The 13,449-nt window shown below is 43.3% G+C and overlaps 1 protein-coding gene across 3 annotated transcripts in view; it reads right to left on the bottom strand.

Moving 5' to 3' along the window:
- ahi1 (Abelson helper integration site 1) overlaps positions 1-13,449 on the bottom strand; it is a 378,816-nt gene that overhangs the window by 260,618 nt on the left and 104,749 nt on the right. For all 3 annotated transcript variants that reach the window (XM_070885487.1, XM_070885489.1, XM_070885490.1), the window contains 3 exons: positions 12,809-13,038; positions 2,055-2,161; positions 866-984 (listed from right to left, as the gene is read on the bottom strand). In XM_070885487.1, coding sequence (XP_070741588.1) covers positions 866-984; positions 2,055-2,161; positions 12,809-13,038 — 456 coding nt within the window. The remainder of the gene's footprint in view (positions 1-865; positions 985-2,054; positions 2,162-12,808; positions 13,039-13,449) is intronic.

The raw sequence follows: 13,449 nt of genomic DNA, 5'->3' as shown, positions 1-13,449 counted from the left end.
GAGTTTGTTTCCCCTGGCTGGAGAGTCTAGAAATAGGGGCCATAGTATCAGGATAAGGGGTCCGCTATTTAATTGTGAGATGAGGGGGAATTTGTTCACTCATTGTGAATCTTTAGAATTCCCAACCCAAAGGGCTGTGGAAGCCAAGTCGTTGTGTATATTCAAAGCCAAGATAGATAACATTTTGGACTCTAGGGGAATCAAGGGATATGGGAATCGGGCAGAGTTGAGGTCGAAGATCAACATGATCTTATTGAATAGTGGAGCAGGCTCGAGGGGATGTATGACCTACTCCTGCTCCTAAGTCTTATGTTCTTATGTTCTTCAAGCAGCCACAGAACCCGGCAAGGTCAGGGACAAGGAAGTCCTGCAGAATCTAACAGCAGGACTTCATTATCTTATTTTAAAACCAGGAGCAAGGGGTCACAATTGAGGAACCCTAGAGGTCAGTTCCCAACAATTGGGAGCTGCAGTTTGGAGCTTACGGGAGGCAGGGAAGTGGGATTGGCCTTGATCGGCGTGGGGCAGGAGGGAAGAGAGACCACGATCGGCAAAAGACTGAACGCTTCCTTGAGGGGCCAGGCTCCTTCAAGGAATGCAAAAAAAGGCACTTACCTTCCGGAGGCGGCAGCTGCCAGATTTTGCTGCCGGATTTCCTGAGCCCTGAGATCTCCACGTGCCAACTGTTAAGTTTAAAATCAGGCTCCCAATTGGCCTGTGGAAGTCTGATTAAAATATGGTAATTAAGTGCCCTGCCTTTCCAAGCTGGGACACTCGTACTCCTCGCTGCCTGCCTCCATAAAACTGGCAGCAGGCATGTAGTATCAGGTTGGGATTGTTTTTTTTTAAGGGTTTAATAACTTACACTCTTAGGTCCATCACTCTCAGAGTGCTGTCTCTGGCATGGATTAATAGACGTCTGCCATTTGGGTGAACTTCCAGGTGATTTATAGGAACACCTTTTACATCATTTTGTATTATGTTCTGCAAAGAATTTTGAATATTGTTTTTAATGTACGGTAATTGCCCAAACTTAATATTTTTAAAATGCATTTACATTTAGGAAAAGTACAATCAAATCAAAATTTATAACAGTTTTCCAATCAGCTCATCTCACCTGTGTGTTGACACTGTATAATATAAGATTGCTAACAACATTCTAATAACAACAATTGGGTTTTATGTTGCACCTTTAGTACAGAAAAATGTCCCAAAGTGCTTCAGAGGAGAAAAGAAGTGGATGACGATCCTTTGTGAATGCGAGAATGGATAACTGAAAATTTTGGTACAAGAGATGGGTTTGGAGAATACTTCTAAAAAGTGGGAGGGAGGTAAAGAGGTGGAGGAAGTTCCAAAGAGTGGGCAGAGGCAGCTGAAGGCTCTATCAGTGAAGGTACAAGCGGTGGAGAGGGCGTGGGGTTGCATAGAAAGCTAGAATCAGAGGATGCAGGAGGGGACATACAAAAGGAAATGGGAACATCTGCTGACTTACTGATAATTCTCTGTACATTCCATTAGGAAAAAAAATGCTGCTGCATATGAGTTGGTTTTGGTGGAAACGCAAGCTGTCCAAAGATGCAAAAAACTTAGCAAGATTGTAAACACATGTTGTTAACCAAATAATTAACCCTTTGTGACTATTGCTGATTATAACTTTCAAAGATTTTGAAACATCTGATAACTTCCTTAGAATAGACCTATTTCTCAGGAAGTTGTCAATTCATCAGGTCAACACTCTGTTGTCACATAATGTGAAACAGCTGTTACAGATGATTTATATTATTAAAAAAAAGGACACATTGTCCATCAGGATCACTGGTGGTTACTTAATACCAATGATCAGATAAAGGGAATTACTTGGCTTGCCATGGAGTTATTTCCATTAGATTTATACTGTACAGATCATAAGATGTACAATTAGTCACCACCCAGCAACAAATTGATTATTGCTTTTGTATTGCAAAGTACTGTCAAACTTCAGTTTATTATAATTCAGACACTAAAACCCTTTCAAGGTGTGAACTGCAGAGCAGTTGAATTCCCTGCTACTGTACCTGGTCAATACTCCACTGTTGAACTGGATTTTCCTGTAAACCTTCATTTACAAAAGTGCTCCAAATAATGATCAGTCCTGAACTGTCTCCCGAGAACATGCGTAGCCCTGTGCAACAAACAAAAAACTCTTAATTGGTTTCAAAAATTACCCGAAATAATCATTTTTTTAATATTGCTCGATTAAATGTAGTTATTGACTTCTACTGTGCAACAGTGATGATAAAATGTTAGAAAATACAAAACACAGAATTTTTAATCAAACTCATTTTATTCACATTTTCAGATTTTGCGTATTTAAAAAAAAAGGACAGTAGTATCGACGGTACCAGTATCAGGGTCACCCACCAATTCTGGCACCCAGGCACTACACTCCCAGTCACAAATGAATAGTTTGAATCTCAGCATCAACAATTGTTCAAGTTCATCCATGTCAAGACAGATGACTTTAAGCAAAGCAAGCAACCAAACATTGGGAAGACCAAAGCCATAATTTTCTGTCCCCATTAACTCAGTTCCCTTGCCACTAACTCGATTCAGCTCCTCAGCCACTTGCACAGAATGAATTAGACCATGTGAAATTGTGGCATCCTGTTTGACCCCACAGTACAGACTTGCATTGCTATATGCCTAACCACACCACCCTTCCCTTTCTCAGTAAACCAAAGTAAAATGATCAGTCAGGATTGGCTTTTAGGCCTACTTCCTGTTGTAGCTTTCAAGCTGTGGTGCAGTAATTTTTGTACCATTTACATCTTATTACTTTGTGTTTCTTGAACTCGCATGCTTTGTCACTACCTTAAATGTTTCCCTTCTTAAAAAAACACGTAATATTTCCTCAAACGACACAAACATGGTATAAAACCGTATAAAGTAATTTGTGAGTTGTGGTTTACCCAAGGGATAAGCTAGCTCACACCAGGCGCTAACTAGCCTACGCATTCTTTAAAGCAGTCTGAGTTAAACTATTTCTCGGTATTACTTAGTCCATCTTTTGCTAAACCACCACTTTGGATCACTGACTATCCATATAATGGTTTCAATCACAAAAACATACCGAACTAAATGTACAGAATTGCTTTGCTAACAGGGTTATTCTCCTTGTCCCTGTAATTTCTCTATAACTAATTTCTACTGGGCATAAAATTAGATTAAACTGAAGTGCCAGCCCATATCTTCCAGCCCTACATTTACCTGGGCAGAAATTGTTTTTCACATAGTGGCAATAACTGCCAATTTAGTCAAATATTAGAGCATAACGAATCAACTTTAGACTCATAACAGTCATCTACTACGACCACAGTGTCTTCCACGTGCAAAATTTGAATAAATTATTTGTAAAGTGATACATGTCCAATTGTGTGCTACATTAATATATGAATGAAAAAGGGAGCTAGAGTATAGAATAAGATTCAAGACTCACCAACTTACATGCCAGGTTGCACGGCTAAGTTGGAGCTACTTCTATGTAAAATGTGAAATGTAAAAGACAGAGTAATGGATGGATACAAGCCTTTTATTTTGAAGAACATGAAAAAGTTTTATAATAAGTAACAAAAAACTTTATTGTAATCTGATTAAAAACACAACATAACTTTTAACTTTAAAACATTAATAACAATCCTTACAACGATTAATATTTCTAAAGTGCAACAGCATTATTATATACAAACAACTTGCATTTAGATAGTGCCCTTAACGCAGTAAAACAATCCAAGGTGCTTTATAGGAGCAAAACAGAAATTTGACACTGAACCACAAAAGGAGATATTCAGACAAGAACTTGGTCAAAGATGTACAACAACAACTTGTATTTCTACATCACCTTTAACGTAGTGAAACGTCTCAAGGTACTGCACAGGAGTATTATGAGATAAAACAAGTTGGCACCGAGCCGCATAAGTAGAAATTAGTGCAGCGTCAAAGAGGTAGGTTTTAAGGAGCGTCTTAAAGGAGGAAAGAGAGTTGGGAGGCAGAGAGGTTTGGAGCCTAGACAACAGAAGGCAAGGCCACCAATGGTTGGCCGATTATAATCAGGCATGCTCAAGAGGGCAGAATTAGAGGAGCGCAGACATCTCGGGGGTTTGTGGGACTGGAGGAGACTACAGAGGTAGGGAGGGGCGAGGTCATGGAGGGATTTAAAAATAAGGATGGGAATTTTGAAATCAAGGCATTGCTTAACCGGAAGCCATTGTAGGTCATCGAGCACTGGGGTGATGGGTGAGCGGGACTTGGCGCAAGTTAGGACACGGTTAGCCAAGTTTTGGATCACCTCTAGTTTACATAACATAGAATGTGGGAGGCCAGCCAGGAGTGCATTGGAATAGTCAAGTCTAGAGGTAACAAAGGCATGGATGAGGGTTTGAGCTGAGGCAAGGGCAGAGACGGGCGATGTTACGGAGGTGGAAACAGGCAGTCTTAGTTATGCTGTAGATGTGTGGTCGAAAGCTCATTTCAGGGTTAAATGTGACACCAAGGTTGCGAACAGCCTGGTTCAACCTGAGACAGAAGTTGGGAAGAGGGAACAGAGTTTGTGGCGGGGACCGAAAACAATGGCTTCAGTCTTCGCATTATTCAATTGGAGAAAATGTCTGCACATCCAGAACTGAATGTCGGACAAGCAGTCTGACAATTTAGAGATCGTGGAGAGGTCGAGAGAAGTGGTATTGAGGTAGAGCTGGGTGTCATCAGCGTACATGTGGAAACTGATGCTGTGGTTTCGGTTGATGTCTCCAAGGGGCAACAGGTAGATGAGAAATAGGAGGGGATCCTTGGGGGACACCAGAGGTAATGATGCGGGGGCAGGAAGAGAAGCTGTTGCAGGTGATTCTCTGACTACGGTTAGATAGGTAAGAATGGAACCAGGCAAGTGCAGTCCCACCCAGCTGGACGACAGTGGAAAGGCATTGGAGAAGGATAGTGTGGTCAACTGTGTCAAAGGCTGCAGACATGTCAAGAAGTACGAGGATAGTTTGCCTTTGTCACAGTCACAAAGGATGTCAATTGCGACTTTGATGAGAGCCGTTTTGGTACTGTGGCAGGCGCAGAATCCAGATTGGAGGGATTCAAACATGGAATTGCGGGAAAGATGGGCTCAGATTTGGGAGGCGACAACACGTTCAAGGACTTGAGAGTAAAGGGAGGTTAGAGATGGGGCGGTAGTTTGCAAGGATGGAGGGGTCAAGGGTTAGTTTTTTGAGGAGAGGGGTGATGACAGCAAATTTAAGGAAGATGGGGACACTACCGGAGCAGAGAGAACCGTTAACAATGTCAGCTAACATGGGAGCCAGAAAAGGAAGTTGGGTGGTCAGCAGTTTGGTGGGAATAGGGTCAAGGGAGCAGAAAGTGGGTGTCATAGACAGGATGAGCTCAGAAAGGACTTGAGGGGAGATCGGAGAGAAACTGGAGAAAGATGTGAGGTCAGGGTTAGGGCTGGAGTGATCCTGAGAGGAAGTTTGGCCAGGTGAGCTAGGGGAAGGAAGGGAAGAGACAGAGGTGGCCAAACGGATGGTCTCAATCTTAGAGACAAAGCAGTCCATGAGCTCCTCACACTTATTGTCGGAGGTGAGGATGGAGACTGGGGAGAGGGGTTTAAAAAGGCAGTTTGCAGTGCAGAATAGAAGCCGGGGTTTATCGTTACATTCCAGAATTATTCCGGAATAATGAGCGGTTTTGTCAGATGAGAGCAGGTGAATCTGGTGGTGAGTGGCTAAACAAGTTGTTCGCATCTCCTTGAAGTCTGTGTCCCTTGGACTTAAGGGAGCGAAGTTCAGGGCTCTACCAGGGGGAATGGCCAGAGTGAGAGAGAGTAATTGTTTTAACAGGGACGAGGGCATCAAAGGTGGTGGTGAGGGTGTGATTAAGCAGATCGTTGGCTGCAGAAATGTCATGTTGAATGGAGGGCCAAAGGCTGGACAGTTGGGAGTTCATAAGTGCAGTTGTCAGCGAGTCAAGAGAGTTTTTTTTGCAGGGGAGCACACAGGAGGTAGGGTTTGGGGCGGGGGGGGGGGGGGGGGCTGGTGGTGAAAGGTGGGGGGGGGGGGGGTGGGGAGGTGGAGCGCGATACAAGGAAGCGGTCAGAGATGGCCTTATCTGAAATTGACACGATGGGTGCAGCGAGGCCACGAGAGATGGCAAGGTCGAGGGGGTGGCCGTGAATATGGGTTGGGGAGTTTACATGAAGGAAGGGATTAAGGGAGGATAGGAGGCTAGTGTACTCAGAGGAGAGAGAGCATGATGAATTTAGATGGAGGTTGAAATCACCAAGGATGAGAAGTCGTTCGGTGCAGAGGCTAAGGAGGAAAGTAGTTAAAAAATATCGGTAATAACATTTTTTATGGTACTTGGGTGGGCAGTAGAGAACGAGAATTTTGAATGAGCGGTGGGAGGGGTGGAATAGGGTGAGATGCTCAGAGGAGGAGAAAGTGCCGGAGGAGTAGGGGAACAGACCAAGGTATGATTTGCTGATGAGAGCCATGTAGGTTTTAAGGAGTGTCTTAAAGGAGGACCGAGAGATAGGAGCAGAGAGGTTTAGGGAGAGAATTCCAGAGCTTAGGGCCTAGGCAATGAAGGCATGGCCTCCAAGTGTCGAGCAATTAAAATCAGGGACATACAAGTGGTCAGAATTGGAAGAGCACAGAGATCTGAGGGTTGTAGGGATGGAGAAAGTTTCAGAGCTAGGGAGAGGAGAGGCCATGGAGGGATTTGCAAACAAGGATGAGAATTTTAAGACTGAGGCATTGCCAGACCGGGAGCTAATCTAAGTCAGGAAGCACAAGGATGATGAGTCCACAGGACTTGTTGATCTTCTGCAATAAGCCCTACGATACTGCAAAGAATTGTGCAATAGACTCAACTCCCAATGCATGGGTTCGATTCCATATTGCATAGCTTCCACAAGTTTATCTAGTTTCCAACATGCAGGGCTGAGTTCTAGTGGCTGTGAGCACCATGACTGGGATGGTAATAATGAAAAGGACAGCTATGAACTTTCATCCAATGGGCCCTTCCTTTCTGTGTTGGACCTATGGAGGACATCAGCACACAAGAGATGATCCCCTGTCTCCTAAACATAAACTTGAAGATCTGTTTTCTTGACTTTCAGTTCCTTCTTCAGCCATAACTGGATGTGATGAGCTACAACCTCCTCCACCAATACTACAACAAAGAGCACTATGGCCTCCTGTTGTGTCAATGTTGAAGATTCACCTATGAAGATACAATGACAACGTTTCATTTAATTGATGGAGTATGCATAAATAAGGATTGTGAATGTACTATAGGATTGTTGAAATAATGAAAAAGCAAATCATTTCAGAAGGAAGAATATTTACATAAGCTTTGATGAACATGCACACAGAGCCCATTTTAGACACTGTAAAATAATAACAAAAACCTGAACATATAAAATAAAATAAAATAGTGTTTCATAAAATAGTGTAACACTCACCAGAATTAGTGGAGTCAGAAGTAGCATCAATGGTGGAATATTGAGAAAAAACAGCTCTTCGGACCATCTTAATGATGTACCTGGTACATTGCTGTCCAGCACTATTTCTTGCTTACTTTTTAAAAAAAAAATACAAATTTTGTTTTTTCTTAGCTGCGCTTTACAGATAGGCTATGTTTCCAACAGACTTTAGCTGTTACGTGGCTTCTGAAACTTTGGTCACTTTTTTAACAGTAATTTATCAACCACGTTGACAGCCTGTATTGAATGTGGTTTTAGTGTCTAGAAATGTTGCAATTTCATCAATTGTCTGAAGATAACTTTTAAAGCCATTGTGGAAAATCTGTATTTCCGTTCACAGTATTGTCTCAAGTCTGGTTTCTGCTGTTTAATGGGTCTACGAAGTGGGGAAGAAAAGTAAGCAATCTTCACAGGCAAGGCAGGATGTTAAATAAAGGCAAAGAAGTGCTGCTTAAATGTCTTCATTCTTCACCAGTGGAACCCTCATTTCTGTTGTGGTGGGGTGATAAGTATTAGTAAGGAGTATTAAAAACAAACAAAATATTTTTCTGTTCTCTAACAGGACAGCAGCTCCCTCAAGTGTTCCAACTGTATTGAAAAAGTAAACAGGCACTATTCGTCAAGGTTTCATTTTTTAAAATAATTAGTCGATTGTCCATGTAGAGTCAAGATTAAGTGCAATATTCAGGTTGAAAAGCACCATGGCAGGGGGATTAGTGCAAACTACAAAAGTAAGGGATGGAAAGGAAAGAAAGCAGAGGAAAGGGAAACAGGGGAGAGGGAAAAGGAGGATGGGTGTTAGTGAGGGGTGCAAAGGCAGTGAAACTACCTCAAGAACAGCAAATTCTCTCAGTGAGAGAAGGAAAAGGGAAGGGGTGCCTGGCAAAATATCTCAATGAGGGAGAGGAGGATGACTAGGTATGCAATAGGGCCTGGTAAACTCAATGAGGGTGTGGTTGCATTGCAATGGCTGTCCAATAATTAACCTCAGCGGCTTGGCTGCAACGCCGTCCAAGTGGTAGGGGGGGTAATGGTTTGGTGCCATTCAGTGCGAAGTATGGTGTTATCACAGACTCTCAGCAGGGGTGTGTGGGGGGGGGGGGGGGGGGGGGAGGGGGGTTTGGTATCTCCAGAGACACATTTAACAAGGAGGGGGCACTAGTTGCCTCCAGAACTCTCTTAACCGGGAGGGGTGTGTTATTTGGTGTCTTACAAACAAACACCAGAGGCTGATGCCCAACACTAACACTCTTTGCGGGTGGGGTGTCTTCTAGAACATTCTTAGCAGGAGAGATGCTAGTGTGACCGCAAACATACTCAGCGAGTTTTCTGATTCACCCAAAAACACACAGCAAGGAGTTCTGGTGTCCCCATAGAACCCACTTAGGGAAGGGGTGGTCTGATGTTGCAGGGATACCGGATGAGATAAAAATAGATAGAGACAGTACTAGAAAGACTGGCAGTACTTAAAGTGGGTAAGTCACCTGGTCTGGATGGAATGCACCCCAGGTTGCTGAAGGAAGTAAGGGTAGAATTGCAGATGTGCTACCCTCAATCTTCCAGACCTCCTTAGATACAGGGGTGTGGCAAAGGACTGGAGGATTGCAAATGTTACACCCTTGTTCATAAAAGGGGAGAAGGATAAACCTGACAATTACAGGCCAGTCAGTTTAACGTCGACGGTGGGAAAGCTTTTAGAAACAATAATCCAGGAGAAAATTAACAGCCACTTGGCCAAGCATGGACTAAAAGGAGAGCCAGCATGGAGTTGTTAAGGGCATATAGTGTTTGATTAACTTGATTGAGTTTTTTGATGAGGTAACAGAGAGGGTGGATGATGGCAGTGTAGTTGATGTTGTGTATATAGACTTTCAAAAGGCGTTTAATAAAGAACATATTAGGCTTATTAGTAAAATTGAAGCCCATGGGATAAAAGTGGCAGTGGCAGCATGGATACAAAATTGGCTAAGGGATAGAAAACAGTTGTGGTGAATGGCCGTTTTTCAAAGTGGAGGGAGGTATTCAGTGGCTCTCCCTAGAGTTCAGTACTAGGAACACTACTGTTTTTGATATACATTAATGACTTGAACTTGGGGGGTATAGGGCACAATTTTGAAATTTGCAGATGACACAAAACTTGGAAGTGTAGTGACCAATGAGGAAGATAGTACCTGTAATAGACTTCAAGAGGAAAGAGATAGGCTGGTGGAATGAGCGGGCGCATGGCAGAAAAAATTCAATGCAGAAAAGTGTGTGGTGATACATTTTGGTAGGGTGAATGAGGAGTGACAAAACATGCTCAATAGTACAATTTTAAAGTGGATGCAAGAAGAGAGAAACTTGGGGGGGGGGGGGGGGTGTGTACAAATCTTTAAAAGTGGCAGGACAGGTTAACAAAGTAGTTAATAATGCAAATGGGATCCTGGGCTTTATAAATAGAGGCACAGAGTACAAAAGCCAGGAAGTTATATTAAACCTATATAATACACTAGTTCGGCCCCAGCTGGGCACCACACTTTCGGAAGGATGTGAAGGCTTTGGAGAGGGTACAGAAGAAATTTACTAGAACGGTTCCAGGGATGAGGGATTATGTTTATGTAGATAGACTGTAGAAGCTGGGGTAGTTCTGCTTATTGCAGAGATACTAAGAGGAGATTTGATAGAGGTGTTTAAAATCATGAAGGGTTTAGATAGAGTACATAAACAGAAATTGTTTCCAGAGGGCATAATGTAAGGGGATTGGCAAAAGAACCAGAGGTGACATGAGGAAAAACTTTGTTACGCAACAAGTGGTTAGAATTTGGAATGCACTGCCTGATAGGTGGATACAGATTCAATAGTAGCCTTCAAAGGGGAATTGGATAAATACTTGAAGGAGAAAGCATTGCAGGGATATAAAGAAAGAGCAACGAGTGGGACTAAATGGATTGCGCTTTGAAAGAGTCGGCAGACTCGATGGGCAAATGGTCTCCTTCTGTGTTGTACTGTTGTGGTTTTATGCTCAGGAACATTTGTTCCCAGGTGCTGGGAGGGCCTAAAGTAACTCGCACCAAGGAATGGAGGAGTGATTGGAAAGCTCCTACAATTCTCAGCAGGAGGGAGTAAGGGGAAAAAACATCTGTCTCCAGGAATTTCTCAGTGTGGTGGGAGGAGATTCTAGAGACTCTCTTGGTTTTGGGGGGGGGGGGGGGGGGGGGGGGGGAGGGGAAGGTGCTAGGCATGTTGGTCCTCCATAGTTACAGCTTCAGTACAGCATTTATCACGACAGAAGTACTGAATGATTTGGGGGATGGACAGCAAGGACTGACTATTTTGCAGGCTCTTAGGGCTCAATTTTGGCCACCAGAGATTTCTGGCATACTTACCAGAGGTGCGTCAGTTTTCCACACGTGGAAGTGCGGCAAAAATCTTCAAGCCGATTTTGGCCATTGTCCTGGGTCTTCTAGCTGTTGGCGTGACGTGGCAACTGGGTCTGTGGGCGGAGCCAGCGTCCTGCACTGGAAACAGTGCCGGGACGCTGGACAGGCACAGGAGGATCGGGATTGCCATAATCGCGCATGCGCAGAATCAGCTCAGTGGGTGAGTGAGAGAGCTGCAGTTTCAACTGACCGTGCATGCACGGTAGAATCGGGCTGCCGTTCGTGGAAAAGTTAGGAAAATCAATAAGCGCAACAACAATCGCTGCCCACCCCCACCGCCTCCCCCAGACAGAATCAAAAAGCAACATTGCAGCTTATTGTTTATCAGATCCAGCGAATCTTCTGTTTTGTATCAGAGAATTGAGTCGTCCCCTCTTCAGCCTCGTTTCTGCTAAGCCCAGCCAGCCCAGCCCAGCCTCTCCCTCCACCACCCCTCCGCCCCCCCACACCTTTCTCTTCAGCCTCCCGATACTTTGCTGTGTTTCTGCTGAGCCCAGCCAGCCTAGCCCAGCCTCTCCCTCCACCCCCCACACCTTTCTCTTCAGCCTCCCGATACTTTGCCGCATTTCTGCCCAGCCCAGCCTCTCCACCCGCCCCCTTCCCTTCAGCCTCCCGATGCGTCTTTGCCGGCCGCCCCTTTCCCAGGCCGAATGGCCTCCCGTACAGGCCGGCCCGCTGCCTTCCCCGGTCGAGTTCAATTCAAGATAGGATTTACTACTATTATTTATTTGTTATTCCATTGTTTACCTGAGTTCTTTATTTTTATTGAGTTATTTCAACTTTTATTTGCAATGTTTTGTGCTTGGATGCAGGTCCTTACTTACTTACCTGTGCCGATTTCTTAACTGCCCACAGGGTTTTTCAGAGCTGGCCACATACGCTGACCTAAGTGGATCTGGAGTAACTTTTAGCTGGCCAGAATTGCCTAAATGGCCAAAACTGGTGTAAGTGGCTGGGAATGCCCCCTTTTGAAAAAAAAACCTGAACTAAAAAAAATCGTATCTAACTGAGTTACTATGGAGCAAGTTGATTGGGGAAAATGCCGTTTTTTAACACGCCAGAAAAACCAACTTACTCCAAAAAAATTGGAGCAAGTCATGGCCAAAATTGAGCCCTTAGGAAGCTCAGTGAATTTTGGGGTAGAGTAGTGGAACAGGTCCAGAGACAGACTTTAAGGCTGCCAATGTTACAAGGGTCATTGAAAATATTAAGCTCACTAAGTTCCAAGACGGAAAATGGCCAGGGGGCCAATTCAAATATGGTGCATGCAATCAGCAGCATTTTGCAGGGAAGCAGCTGAAAACACAAGCATGGTATTATGGAGCAATAGAAGGGTGTTAATCCGTAACTAATTTGCAAAGACAGGACATCTAACAGGGCAAATAGAGGCACCAGGGGAAAGGCCCAACAGGTGATGCTTCTGCATTGCTTCTGCGTTTTGCGAATATTCAGGCTTTGTAATATATTCATCAGAGGCAAAACAATTCAATGCTGCAATAGGTTTGCCTGCTTCTCATTTGTGTAGGCACTTACTAGTCCTGTTCTACCAAGATCAATTTAAGCTCGGATCAGATCCAGGGCTAGGGAGCTTATCGTGTGGCGTTAGTTCAAAGGCAACGCAGAGACAGAAGGCTTAATCACAGCACCACCTACAGGCGTAACTGCATCCAAATGTTGACACATTTTGAAATGGAATTTTGAGACCCATTCATTATTTTTAATATATACTAGATATAAAACAGACAGCCTTCAGAATAATGCTAAGGCCCATGCCTCACACTGATTACTATTAAAAAGTTATATGACAATTCAGATGGTTAATTATTGCTTGTTTATACAAATAGAAGGTAGGAATGACTAAACTGACCTTCAGCATCAAAACAAAGTGTGTTAATGAAGCTCTTGTGACCATCGAGTTCCTGGAGTAACTGACCATTCACTTCATTCACATTTATATTCCATACACGGATGATAGCGTCATAGCCTCCTGTAACTACCAGGTACTGCACAAAAGGGTGATATTTTGCAGTATATATAAATGAAGGGTGTGGAAGGATTTTTTCAGCTGGGCTCTGATAGGTTTCTGTATTCCAAACCCTAAAAACAGTAAACACATTATTAATTACACTGAAGGTTGTTTAGCTTTTTTGAAAATTATTCACCTAATAGATTTCATTAGCATCCAGTACTTAGAATGCTTACACAATAAAACAAAAATAAGGAGTTGGGAATTTTTTTTACAAATTCTACAATACACAAAGACTGTTCAAATATTTCAAAAAACAATACATGCAGATGTTTACTGTAACTCACTTTGCAGTACTGAACTTGCACCAACAATGTCAAATACTGTTATTGGTCTACATTCAAAAGATCACTACATTTCAAATGACAATCTCTAATACACTTTATAGGCATTGTTCTAGCCGATCTCCGTTAGATCAGTTGTTCTAGATAACTTATTCTAGCAATGATGTGATAGAGCATATAGACACCTCAAGCAACAAC

The sequence above is a fragment of the Pristiophorus japonicus genome, chromosome 7, assembly GCF_044704955.1.
Source record: "Pristiophorus japonicus isolate sPriJap1 chromosome 7, sPriJap1.hap1, whole genome shotgun sequence".
Lineage (NCBI taxonomy): Eukaryota > Metazoa > Chordata > Chondrichthyes > Pristiophoridae > Pristiophorus > Pristiophorus japonicus.
This window is presented reverse-complemented; position numbering and strand designations above follow the sequence as displayed.